The sequence below is a fragment of the Alosa alosa genome, chromosome 1 (assembly GCF_017589495.1).
Source record: "Alosa alosa isolate M-15738 ecotype Scorff River chromosome 1, AALO_Geno_1.1, whole genome shotgun sequence".
Taxonomy (NCBI): domain Eukaryota; kingdom Metazoa; phylum Chordata; class Actinopteri; order Clupeiformes; family Clupeidae; genus Alosa; species Alosa alosa.
The window spans coordinates 8,279,494-8,292,148 of NC_063189.1; the positions used below are offsets into that span (position 1 = coordinate 8,279,494).

Consider the following 12,655-nt stretch of genomic DNA (forward strand, 5'->3'; position numbering starts at 1 on the left):
CATGTTAACTCATCATCAGAAGACTTCCTCTGGGCAATTCCATGGAAAATTACATTTTTTGTAACATCCAATAAAATGTAATGGTATGGTATGATGGGAATGATTACATGAAATGTGAGCATTTGCTATTTTTGGCTGAAGAATGTAAAGGAGGAAAAAAAATGAATGTTATCATTCACATCCTACAAATGCCAAGGCATTTCACTGGCGTTATGGATGTGACAAAAAGTCCATTTTCCGTGGGAATTGCCCCTCTACCTTTCTGTGCTCTACAGTGTTCTGTGTTCTATAGAGCTCAACACACCACACTACCACCATCCAGGTTCTCTTCAAGATAAACTCTTCAATTTAGTCTGACAATGTGAAGTATGAAACAAAATATTATTTCTGATTCTTGCTGAATGATTTATACACAAACAAGCACCATAATGTGATTTAAGGATAACCAAGGAAGGTTTGGCTACAGACAGATTTGTGGCTCCAGCATTGGATTATTTGCTGGGCTGAGATTTTCTCAGGTGTAGGCTTTCATACTTTGATATAGTTAAGGTTAATTAAGGTTTTCACAATATTAAAGACGGACTTCAGCAGTTTATCACACCCTTACATCTCTTCTCTGTTCCCAAAAGTATACATTATTTATTTTAATTTTTTCAGGGAAAAAATCCCCTTATGTCCTTCAAATGGCTTAAATGCAATGTTAAACCTTTGGGAATAGGGATCCAGCCTGGCCATCTCACCACACACTTTTTTAATTCACTAACCTTTGGGAATAGGGATACAAAGATAGGATACAAGGAGGTTTATTTGTCACATAGCAATACTAACGTAAAGCATGTAGTGAAATTTTGTTTGGTGTTCAGCTTTTTCTGTGCGAGTGTGAAGAAAGAAAGATCAAGAAATATTTTAATAAATAGCAAGAGAGAATAAAAAGTGCAGTGTGTGTACAGTCCATGTGCAAGTGTGTAAAAAAATCTATCCAGCCTGGCCATCTCACCACACACTATTCACCTGTTACTGGCTGCTGCAGCTGACACATTTCCTAGTTTGTCTACATCTTTATGAAAAATTGTCCCAACCCCAAGTAGTCAGTATTGGACCAGGAGACCTATGGCAGTGATAAGGATAGCAGATGGATTTTGCATACTGAGGCTGTGATTGGTCGTCCATAAGTCCGTAGCCGGAATCATCGGCCATGACATTGACTGCTTATTCTGCTTATGATATATCTTATAAAACATAGCAGACACCATGGACATTTTAACAACGTTAAAACTTGATTTTCTCAGGAGGAGTTCATCTTCATTCTCTCTTCATAAAAGAAAAGTGAGTAAAGCAGAGGACAGATAGACCCCAAATCTGGGCATTTCACACGCCATGGGCTATGGGAAAGGTTTTGTAGTTCACAAAAAACGCTTTATTTCAACAAAATTTTACAAACTAAAATAAAGCATCAGTGGATCCTTTCAAACATATGCTTACTTACGTACATTTTTGCTAGCAGTTAACAATAACTGTCAGGCTACACAGGCATTCACACTGACAGCCTTTTTTCACCTCCAAAACATGGGTATTCATTGGTGGAAACTGATTGAGTAGGCCTATATGTGATGTGATGATGTGTTATAGTTAGCTGAATAACTTGCTCCTGACTTAGCTATGAGAGGTAGCCAAGCCACGACCCAAACATTGAACTAGGCTATTTTCTAACTTTTTAGTTAAGCCTTAGAAGAAGTTCAGGACCTCACTTTTTTTTCTGCTTGCTCCTTGCCCAAATGTGAGGCACATCGCAATATTCAAGTTGCATGAATTCTTACACCTGGAGGTGAACACAGTGTGTCAGTGTACACAAATTATTCTAATTCAACATCATGTGTTAAATTCTTGTTATCTAGATCTGCTAGTGTTGACACCTTGAAGTATAGTGGGTTGTCAAAGTTAGGACGACTGGGCAGAGTTGGTCTATACCCTTTGTAGTACATATAGGCCGCAATTCCCAGCAAAATGACCACTGCAATAATGACCACAAGAACAACCATGGCAAAATTGCGATGAGTGTCTTGAGGACCGGGTTCTAAAAAAAGAAAGAACAAATGAGTAACAAATTACAATTATGCATGAGAACACATGTGTGCTTTGGACATACGTCTGTCAGCATTTACATTATTATTATTTTAGTACCATTTTGACATTATTAAATTCCCTGAGCATCAAAGCCTTGACCTGGCCATTGTTAGCGCCTTATTCTGTGAGTTCAGCTAGTGAACCATCTCTAGATTTAGAGGAGAAATATGGAAATTCTCCCTCAACAGTAATGATTCTGTGAATCCGACACAGAACATATTTGTGCTTTTACTCTGTGCGCTTTCAATCTTAGCAAGTCTTTAACAAGAGCCTTTACTTCAACTTTATTGTTCCCCAGTGGGGAAATTAATTTTGCAGCAAATAGTAGAAACACAGACATTCATACATACTGTACACACACACCTATCTAGCAGGCATACAGTAGTTCAAATAACAAGAAGCAATAAGTACACACATCATCATTGAGTTTAAAAACTCCTGAAATGCATAATCCTGAGATGATAGATAAATAAATAAATATAGATATGGGGTTGGGGGATTATCTATGTTTCCTTACTTTTGGTATTGATTTTGAATTATGGATAATGATTATTCTCCAATTTCACAGCCCAATTTTATTAAATTCATTGTAGAGAGTAACTTTTATGGCAAGGAGTTTTAAGGAGGCACAACACGGCCACTAGGAACACTCCTCACAGCAGAGGAGACAACCGCAATTATGTCCCGTTCCATGGACAAAAATCATGTTCCCTATCAGGACCTTGACTTATGCACCAGTATCATTGCACTCTGAAAACTATTATTATGAGCGTCGCTAGCGTCGCTACTGTAGCTGTCATATAGGGATTGTCAAAGAAACACAGAAATACCGGCGACATGAAACTTGGTGGTCAAAAGAAAAAATCAAGCTTTTTTGTGAATGTATCATGTATCGTAAATAAATAAATGTTATTATATAAATAAATGTCCTAACTTGTGCACAGCACTGTACATCCTAAATAGTAATAGTTTGTACAGTGGCCTGTGATTAAGCTTTATTTTTTATTTTCATAATTTGTAACTCAATCTGTCAATTTCTTTCGACAAAATCATCATTTAGGAGTAATTTTTTCAAAATCTTCTGGGGGGCTTCCTACGATCAACAGCACCGCTGCTGGAAAAAATTCTAGGGGAAACACTGTTCTGTATTGATATTGCCTTGGTATTCATTTTCTAAAACCACTTTAAATTAGACATTCAAAGCCAACAACTCTCAAAGCCATCCAATAAGTGTTCAGCAAATGGTACAGGAATCGATATGGGAATCGATAAGGAATTGCATCGATAAGCAGGTTCAACAATGGCATCGATATCGATAATTTCTTAACAATGCCCATCCCTAGTGTTGAGCGAAGGGTTGCTGGTAAAGGATGATGAGGATAGAAGCTATAAGGCAGGACTGTCTCACACATACTCTCTCTTACACACACACACACACATACACACACACACACACAAACATGCACGCATACATACACACGCACACGCACACGCACACGCACACGCACACACACACACACACACACGCACACGCACACACACACACACACACTCACGCACAGACACACACGCATGCACACACACACGCACAGACACACACACACACACACACATACATACGCACATAAACACACACATGAACACACACACACACACATACACTTGTAATTGTCATCTACTTACTTGCTGTGGAGTTGGCAGAAATAGGTACTGGAAAATAAAAACATTTAAAGTCATGTTAGTAAGAAGTAATCTCTGCTGGAAGGTCTGGTTATGTATATAGTTTGGGCTGGTCAATTTCTGTTTGTGTTACTTTACCTTTAGCATACAGTAAATTGTTATTTTAATAAATGAAAAAAATAAGTTGATATTGCATGCCTTTGGCAATTTTACAGATGTATGCTCTAGTTGAGTATCGATATGCATTTCTCCATTTAAAGTCTGATGTTGAGATGAATGCATAGTTGGAATCTTCTTCCCAGTCATCATTGTCCGCCCAGTTGCTATAGTCCAACACAGTCTTGTCCAGCCACTGCCACTGACCTGAGTGTAAAACGTATTGAATCATTTATGAAGGTGTATATCTGGATTCCATTGATTGACAAGGTGCAGTACATTGTCTATGATAGGAATTACCTCTGAGGTTTTTGTACAGGCCAATCCAGACAGAATCATATATGTCTTGTATCATCTCCAGCAAGCCGTTTATAAACTTAGCTTCCTCAGGATCCTCAATGCTGAGCAGAGATGCACCTGTCAAATAAAACATTTCCACCTCAGCAACCTTACCAAACTAAACCTAAACTAAACCACTGAGTCAGGCCATAGCATCTATTAAAAAATATTTAAGAGCATTCAATTGAAGAGATGACATTTTAAGTCCCCACCACTAGGGGGTTGAGGGTATGACCAGAGAATGTCTAATAAGGGGAGAACCGCCACTCTCGGGAAACTTCCGGTTTCTGAACTGGTTGCAGTTCCCGTTCTGGTTCCACGTGAGGGCGCTCACTAATAAGTACAGAATGAATGAAGGTCTATGGAGCGGTACCCCTCAAAATCCACTTTTCTTGGGATATAATTTTTTGCCCAGAAATTTGAATGTTGCATTCGAAAGAGGGGGCAGAGAAAATACACACCACTAAGTCACTTATTTGTTCTAAAAAGCCTTTCAAATGCGTCAATGACGTCATTCATTAGCAGAAAGCTAGTGTGTTGTGGGAAACCACGACCCAGCCTATAAGAAATCGAAAGGACGTGAGTACTCGTTCATTCAACTTTTGACCTATAATGCATATTGAGCTTGCAGAAACCACAATCAAATTTTCGATTTTTCAACGGCAACCAGGTGAAAGAGACAAATTTAGCTGTCTAGCTCCATAGACCCCCATTGTTTTTGCACTTATTCGTGATCGCCCCTAGTGGAACTGCAACAGATTGCAGGTACAATGGAGTTAATAGGGAGTGATCCGGCTCTCCGTAAACGGGGTCTGGTATCGTAATCCTGGTCCTCTTATACAGTATGACCTGGAATCTTTCTTTTTTACTTTTGTTATAGGGACCTGACCCATCTGGTTAATTCTGTGATTGCTTTATGACTTGTGACTTACCTCTCTGCATGCATGACATTGAGGCTATTGATAATATATCTTTGTCATGGATAATTGTATAGCAATAGCCCCTAAAAGGAGACCATGTTTCATCCTCTGAAGACTCTGGGCACACTCCAGGGTATTGGGTATCAGGAGTTGGTGCAATGTCTATCATAGTAAAGTTAGAATTATAATACTATAAAACACACAATAGAGTAGCAGTGTGAAGGACGGACCACAAATCACAACTGAAATGTTCTAACAGTACTTAGATCTACAACATATTATGCAATTATGCAACGCTGAGACATAGAGCCCTCAAATGGTTACATTTAATGTGTTTTTAAGGTGCAAATTGTGTATGTCATTTGCTTCAATAGGTTGACCACATCTTACCCATTGACGTTTTGCATACACTGGGTAGGGATTGATTACAAGGGCCAGTATTCCAGTATCCCTCCATGTCCACAGACACACAGGACAACTGGCCTCGGGGCTCTTGACGGTTCCAGCTTGCCATATTCAATGACCAGCCATCTGTCCATCTAAAGTAACCACCTGTCTGATGATTCAGAAATAATGTTTTGCACAAGAGAAATGGAAAAAAACATTTGCTAAAAATACATTACATTTAGCAGACACTTTTTGATCAAAGTGACTTACATATGTCGGCTATATTACAAGGGATCACATTGTCCCCAGAGCAACTTGGGGTTAAGTGCCTTGCTCAAGGGCACAACGGTGGAAGCCGGGAATTGAACCGACAACTTTCAGGCTACTGCACGCTAGCCCAGCTCCTTAACCACTACACTACCACCGCCCGGTAGGTAATAGGTAGGCATTGTACACTGTCTGGCTGTCAACACACACATACTGTACAGTAGTTGTACCATATTTTTATTGAGGCCAATCCACATGGGCTGCTTGAGTTTGCGGAGTTGCAGTTCTATGTAGGCTTGGGTGATGCTGTCCCGAATGCTGGCCAGCTGGGCTCCATCTGCCTCACACCTCTTCTTGGCCTCCCACCAGGTCAGATTGTTTGACTCCACCTTGAAGGAGTCGTTCCCAATCTTGATGTATGATTGGGGCAGAACTGTCGTCTGTGGGACAATGTGGCTGTCTATACAATGCACAGAGTAGTGACAGTTATTGTCATTATTACCCTGTTCATACAGTACAAAAATGTTTAATTTCTTATGCTTGTAGTTAGGGGACTTGCACACGGAGCACAACTCTCAACATCCTGTGCATTCCTTAATCTACCCACACAAGACTAGACCCTCTATTTAGCACAAACCCAGTTTACACCCAGGATACACACGACATGACACCTTAACGCATATGACATCTTGATGCTCACCAATGGCTCTTTTGCAGATGTATCCATTGGTGTCATTGCAAACTGCTGGCCTCCACTGCCCAGTCACAGCACTGGGAGAAAGCCTCATCTTATAACACAGTTTCTGATGAAAATCAAAAGACCATTTGAATATGACAATATGATTCAGAATGTTCATTGTGTGTGTGTTTGAAAGTTCTAGTTGACTAATTTGATCTAAATGGTTAGGTGTACCTACCAAATCATATTGGTGCCAAAAATAATTTTGTACCTTGACTTTTATTTCAAAAAGTATATAATTATATGAATGGTATTTGATAAACAGTTACCCCATGAAAACGATGCCATGACTGATACATGTCTGAAGAGTGCCTCCTTTTAAAGTTTGTAAAGGTCACAGATCTCCCATCTGACCACAAGACTGACAAGGAAGACTTCAGCCCGATCCATAAATCTCCAGGAGCATTCAACATCATAGTAGTCACAAAGGCTGAAAGGAAAGAATGAGAGTGAGAAAATGCTTCTGCTCAGTCATTTGTCACAGGCTAAAATATTGACCCTTATGCACCTACCACTCTTAAAATCCACTTGCACAGTTTTCACAAGGATTCTGACATTGGCCACTATTATTCTGACATTGGCCTTTATTATTATTATTATTATTATTATTATTATTATTATTATTATTATTATTATTATTATGTATTTCCATTTATTTATTATTTTTCTTTTTTTCGTCATTTAAATTGTATTTATTTTATTTCTGTGGGCACTTTGGGTCAATTGCATTGCGTTTAAGTGTGCTATATAAATAAATGTGATTTGACTTTTTTTTTTTACGGCGCCCTGGAGGTGACAAGAAAAAAAACTGAGAAAAGGAAAACACTGACTAGGTTTGCGAGATCTTGAGTTTGTTTTTGCGAGATCTTGACTTTCTTTTGCGAGATCTTGACTTTCTTTTGCGAGATCTCGAGTTTCTTTTGCGAGATATTGACTTTCTTTTGCGAGATCTCGAGTTTCCTTTGCGAGATCTTGACTTTCTTTTGCGAGATCTTGAGTTTGTTTTGTGAGATCTCGCAAATCCATTAATGCATATGAGAACCAGTAGAAATATTCCAGAGAGCTTTAGTCACTGAAATTAGGTTGCAGTTCCTTATTTTGCCTTTTGCGTTGGTCTGAAGTTGCGTTCCACACTGACTGACAAGCCAACCTAGTCAGGGTGCGATTTGTAAAATAATATGAGGGGGATGCGTCATCGCTCCTACACATCACTCCATCCTAAGCCTAGATTTCAATTGTCAATTTGATTTTGGAGGCTCTAAAAATATGAAGTTTCATTTCGTTTTCTTTAGCTGGATTCTCCAGTGCAGTGAACAAGCCGCTGCATTCTGCAGTGAGCCAAGACCAGAAGTTAACGTTACCACACACGCACAGGGATATAATCTTTTGATTTTAGACAGGGCCGGTCCTACTTTATTCTGGGCTGGGAGCAACATGCACGCACGCCCACGAACGCGACAGCCATATGGCCTAGGTATACGCACGCAGCACAGATGTCCCCAGTACATATCTTTTCTCAGTTTTGTTTTAACCTTCGTTTTTTTTTTCATGTCAACTCCAGGGCTCCGTAGTTTTCCTATGTGGGATTTATTTTTAGGTAAGAAAAAATAATCTACAGGTGGGTCTCAAAAAATTTGAATAAAAAGTTCATTTTACCCCCTAATTTAGTTGAAAGAGTGGATCTTTCATATATTCTAGATTCATTAGATACAAAGTGAAATATGTCAAGCCATTTTTTGTTGTAATCTTGATGATTACGACTTAAAGCTCATGAAAACCAAATTAGTATATCAAAATATTAGAATATGGAGGTTATAATACAGAAATATTGACTTTTTGAAAATAAATAAACTAATATGACTAATTTGACTAATCTAAAATAGTTAATTTATACACTCAATACTTGGTCCAGCTGCTTTTGCACAAATTACTTTATCAATGTGGCGTGGTATGGAGGCAATCAGCCTGTGGCACTGCTGAGGTGTAATGGAAGCCCATTACACCTAAGCATCCATCAGGCAAAGGATATTTAAATAAACGCCTGGTGTACTTACAAACTTTCCAATGCCTTGTTTTATGAGTAAAGAACATAGTTGTACTACTGTAGAAGTTTCATACCATACAAGATAAAAGTTGGTTCCATTACGCCTGCAGAAACTCATTCGTTTCTGACAGCGCTACTCGACCAGGGTTCGACCAAGGGAAAACAGGTTCTGGGAGGGTGTTTGGCTCAGGGTCATGATGCAAAGGACCCTAGGGTGAAATTACTTCGAACCATCGCTTTAAGCACAGTAATACCATGATGAGCAAACCAGTTACCTACAGTTTTGGCACTGTGGGCAGGTGTCCTGCTGGAAAAGGAAATCAGGATCTCCATAAAGCTTGTCAGCAGATAAAAGCATGAAGTGCACTAAAATTTCCTGATTGAAGGCTGCATTAACTCTGGACTTGATAAAACACAGTGGACCAACACCAGCAAATGACATGGCACCCCAATTCATCACTGACTGTGGAAACATCAAACTGGACTTCAAGCAACTTGGATTCTGTGCCTCTCCACTCTTCCTCCAGACTCCATCAACGGTCCAGTTCTGTCTTTTCTTAGCCCAGGTAAGACGCTCTATAACCTAGTCTCTGATTCGAGAGACTTGACACTAGGAATATGCCACTTGTAGCCCATTTCCTGAACATGTCTGTGCATGGTGGCTCCTGATGCAGACTCCAGCCTCAGTCCACTCTTTGTGAGTTCCCCAAGTTTTTTAATTGATTGTGCTTGACAATTCTTCAAGGCTGCTGTCATTCTTGTTGCTTGCACACCTTTTCCTACCACACATTTCCATTCTAGTCAACCTTCCATGAATATGCTTTCATACAGCACTCTGTGAACCCCCTGCCCACCTTCTGGGGCTTACCCTTCTTGTGAAGGGTGTCGATGAGTGCCCATGATTGTGGTTGTGTTTCCTGAACCAGACTAAAGGCTCATTCACACCAAGAACGATAACAATAACGATAACCATAACGATAAAAGCGTTCACACTGAACAACGATAAACAAAGTCTCTCCTTGTGTTAATGAATGTGACGGTTAAAATTCAATGGGTTCTGATTGGCTATTAGCTTTTTATCGTTCTGAAAATCGTTCTGAAAGTGATCCCCAACGATATCGTTCTTCATGTCGTTATCGTTATAATTTATGTGTGAACGTCGTCATTCATATTAACGAGAACGATATATATGTATAGTTATCGTTATCGTTCTTGGTGTGAATGGGCCTTTAGAGTGAAACAGACATTTCTGTATTATACTGTAACCCATACCTTCCAAGCTCAACCTGCGTCCGAGCAAAGATTCTAGAAACCCAGCGCAACTCCAAAAAGAAGGACAAATGATTGTCCGGTTTGAGGCTGCGCCGGACGCCCAACAGGGCTTTTAAAATCCGGACTATCCAGCCTAAATCCGGACTGAGTGCAACCCTATCGCTAACTGGCTTACCAACTCTTTCTCCCGCTCACTCTACCGCTCAAATAGGCTACCTCCGTATCTCTCAGGCCTCGGCTACAGGAAAACGACAGCCATATTTTTTCTTACCATTTTCACACCTCTGCAACCACTACACTTCCTCCAGTAGCCTTTTAGTCATGGGCAGACTGACAATCTTTGCGTTCTGGAAAAGTTCAGAACGGCCGTCCATCCGACGGCCGTCGACTGCCTGGCTCAGTGCCTCATCGGCCAAGTAGGACGACTGTCTAGCTCTCCACATATATATATATATGTCACTCAGGCTTAATCAAAGCTATCAGTATGTCTACGCTATCAGTTGTCATTGTCATCCAAAAAAGTAAACATTTGCGCCATCTTCAATGAATGACACTGGGCAAGATGATGCAGCCTTTATATTTCGCCCCTCTCTATGGTTCAGTCTTGCTCATAGCCTTGCGCTTCAAAAACGCGCTAGAATTGAATTCTGTGGGTGCAGAACAGGTGGTGAATGTCAGTTAGAGCCAGTCGTCATGGAAGAACTTGGGATAAACATAACATAAAACGGAGTGGGAGAACAGCGACATTTAGTTTTCCATTTATCAGTTTTCCACCAAAGGTAGGCTATGGTTCTGTCCCAATATTTAGAGTATTGACAAACTTTACCCCTCAAATCATTTATTGTATCCTCCTATCCTATCCATCTATTTTGCATTTGGTGTGACTTAATTTTCAAAATTTTCGTCACAGGGGAGCACTCCTCTGAACCCCACTAGCATTTGGGAAACCAAATTCTCCAGCAGCAAATAATTTGCATTTTTGTACATTGTGACCACCTATTTAATTTTTGAATCACAAAGTATGTGAGATGGCAAGGGACAAGGGTGTATGCGTGTGTACTGTGTATGGTAGTGGGCCTATTTGGAAGAAAGTCCAGGGCCTTTTTTTTAGTCCTAGTCCGTCCCTGCTTTTAGTTCTTGATCTACGGAATGCAGATGACACCCGCACAGAACAAATGCTTCACCCAAAAGGTACACCTAAATACAGACTCAGGTAAAACATCAGTCCTAGTGTTACTGGACCTTAGTGCAGCATTTGACACTGTTGATTACAATATTTTATTACACAGACTAGAACACTGGGTTGGATTTACAGGCATAGTTATCAACTGGCGGAAATCATATCTACAAGAAAGGAGCTTCTTAGTTGCCATTGGAAACTGTACCTCAACACCAACGTCCTTGACCTGTGGTGTTCCCCAGGGGTCGATCTTGGGGCCACTATTATTCAACCTCTATATGCTCCCACTTGGACAAATCATCCAGAATAATTTGATTGCATATCATAGCTATGCAGATGATACAGAAATTTACTTAGCTCTGTCACCAAACAAATATGGTCCCCTTGAATCTCTGTGTCAGCGTATAGAACAAATCAACACCTGGATGTCTCAAAATCCAGGTTCAGCTTTCTTCAGCTGAACAAAGAAAAAACTGAAGTAATTATATTTGGTAAAAAGGAGGAAAGACTTAGGGTTTCCACTGTCCTTGACACAAAAGGGTTGAAAGCAAAGGATACTGTTAAAAATCTTGGTATATTAATTGACAGTGATCTAAATTTCAACAGCCACATGAAAGCGATAACTAAATCAGCTTTTTACCACCTAAAAAAAATTGCCAAACTTAGAAGGCTGATGTCAAAAGATGATTTAGAAAAAACTCATTCATACATTTATCTCCAGCAGGGTTGATTACTGCAATGGACTTTTCACAGGCCTTCCTAAAAAGACTATCAAACAGCTTCAGGTGATACAAAATGCAGCAGCTAGGGTTCTCACAAAAACTAAAAGAACTGATATGACCATATTACTCCAATGCCCCTGCACTGGCTTCCAGTAAGTCACAGAATGGACTTTAAAGCACTACTGCTTGTTTATAAATCACTAAATGGAGCAGGACCTAAATACCATAGAAGGGGGTCACTTGCGCTTCAGCCTGATTGGTGCTTACGGAACAGGACGCAGAAGTCAAAAAGGGACCTTCAGGACCTAAATACCTTTCAGACATGCTTCAGCAGTACACACCCTCCAGACCTCTCAGGAGAAAAAGTTAGAACTAAACATGGTGAAGCAGCTTTTAGCTGCTATGCGGCTCAGCTCTGGAACCAACTTTTGGATGACATCAAAAAGGCCCCAACTGTAGCCAGTTTCTAGACTCTAGACTTAAGACAAAACTGTTCTCAGATGCTTTCTGCTAACTGCACTGAGTTACAAATTCTGAATCTGCCTTGAAAATTATTCTACCTTGTGTCTTTTATTTTGTCTTTTTAATTATTCTTTATTTTTAAATGATTTTACCTTGTGCGTTTTTTTTTTTTTTATTATTATTATTATTATTATTATTATTATTATTATTATTATTATTATTTTTTACCTTTTAAACTATTCTTTCACTATTGCCCTTTTATGTTTTTATTTGTAATTACTGTTTGCATTTGTTTATGTAAAGCACATTGAATGACCTCTGTGTATGAAATGCGCTATATAAATAAACTTGACTTGACTTGAC

The 12,655-nt window shown here is 39.6% G+C and overlaps 1 protein-coding gene across 3 annotated transcripts in view; it reads right to left on the bottom strand.

Moving 5' to 3' along the window:
• Nucleotides 1-1,400: 1,400 nt before the first annotated feature.
• Nucleotides 1,401-12,655, bottom strand: part of LOC125300185 (macrophage mannose receptor 1-like) — a 39,104-nt gene continuing 27,849 nt past the window's right edge. For all 3 annotated transcript variants that reach the window (XM_048251887.1, XM_048251877.1, XM_048251897.1), the window contains exons 22-30: nucleotides 6,882-7,042; nucleotides 6,574-6,676; nucleotides 6,104-6,333; nucleotides 5,610-5,775; nucleotides 5,232-5,381; nucleotides 4,261-4,377; nucleotides 4,003-4,167; nucleotides 3,808-3,834; nucleotides 1,401-2,074 (exon numbers count right to left, since the gene is read on the bottom strand). In XM_048251887.1, coding sequence (XP_048107844.1) covers nucleotides 1,854-2,074; nucleotides 3,808-3,834; nucleotides 4,003-4,167; nucleotides 4,261-4,377; nucleotides 5,232-5,381; nucleotides 5,610-5,775; nucleotides 6,104-6,333; nucleotides 6,574-6,676; nucleotides 6,882-7,042 — 1,340 coding nt within the window. In that variant the 3' untranslated portion in view covers nucleotides 1,401-1,853. The remainder of the gene's footprint in view (nucleotides 2,075-3,807; nucleotides 3,835-4,002; nucleotides 4,168-4,260; nucleotides 4,378-5,231; nucleotides 5,382-5,609; nucleotides 5,776-6,103; nucleotides 6,334-6,573; nucleotides 6,677-6,881; nucleotides 7,043-12,655) is intronic.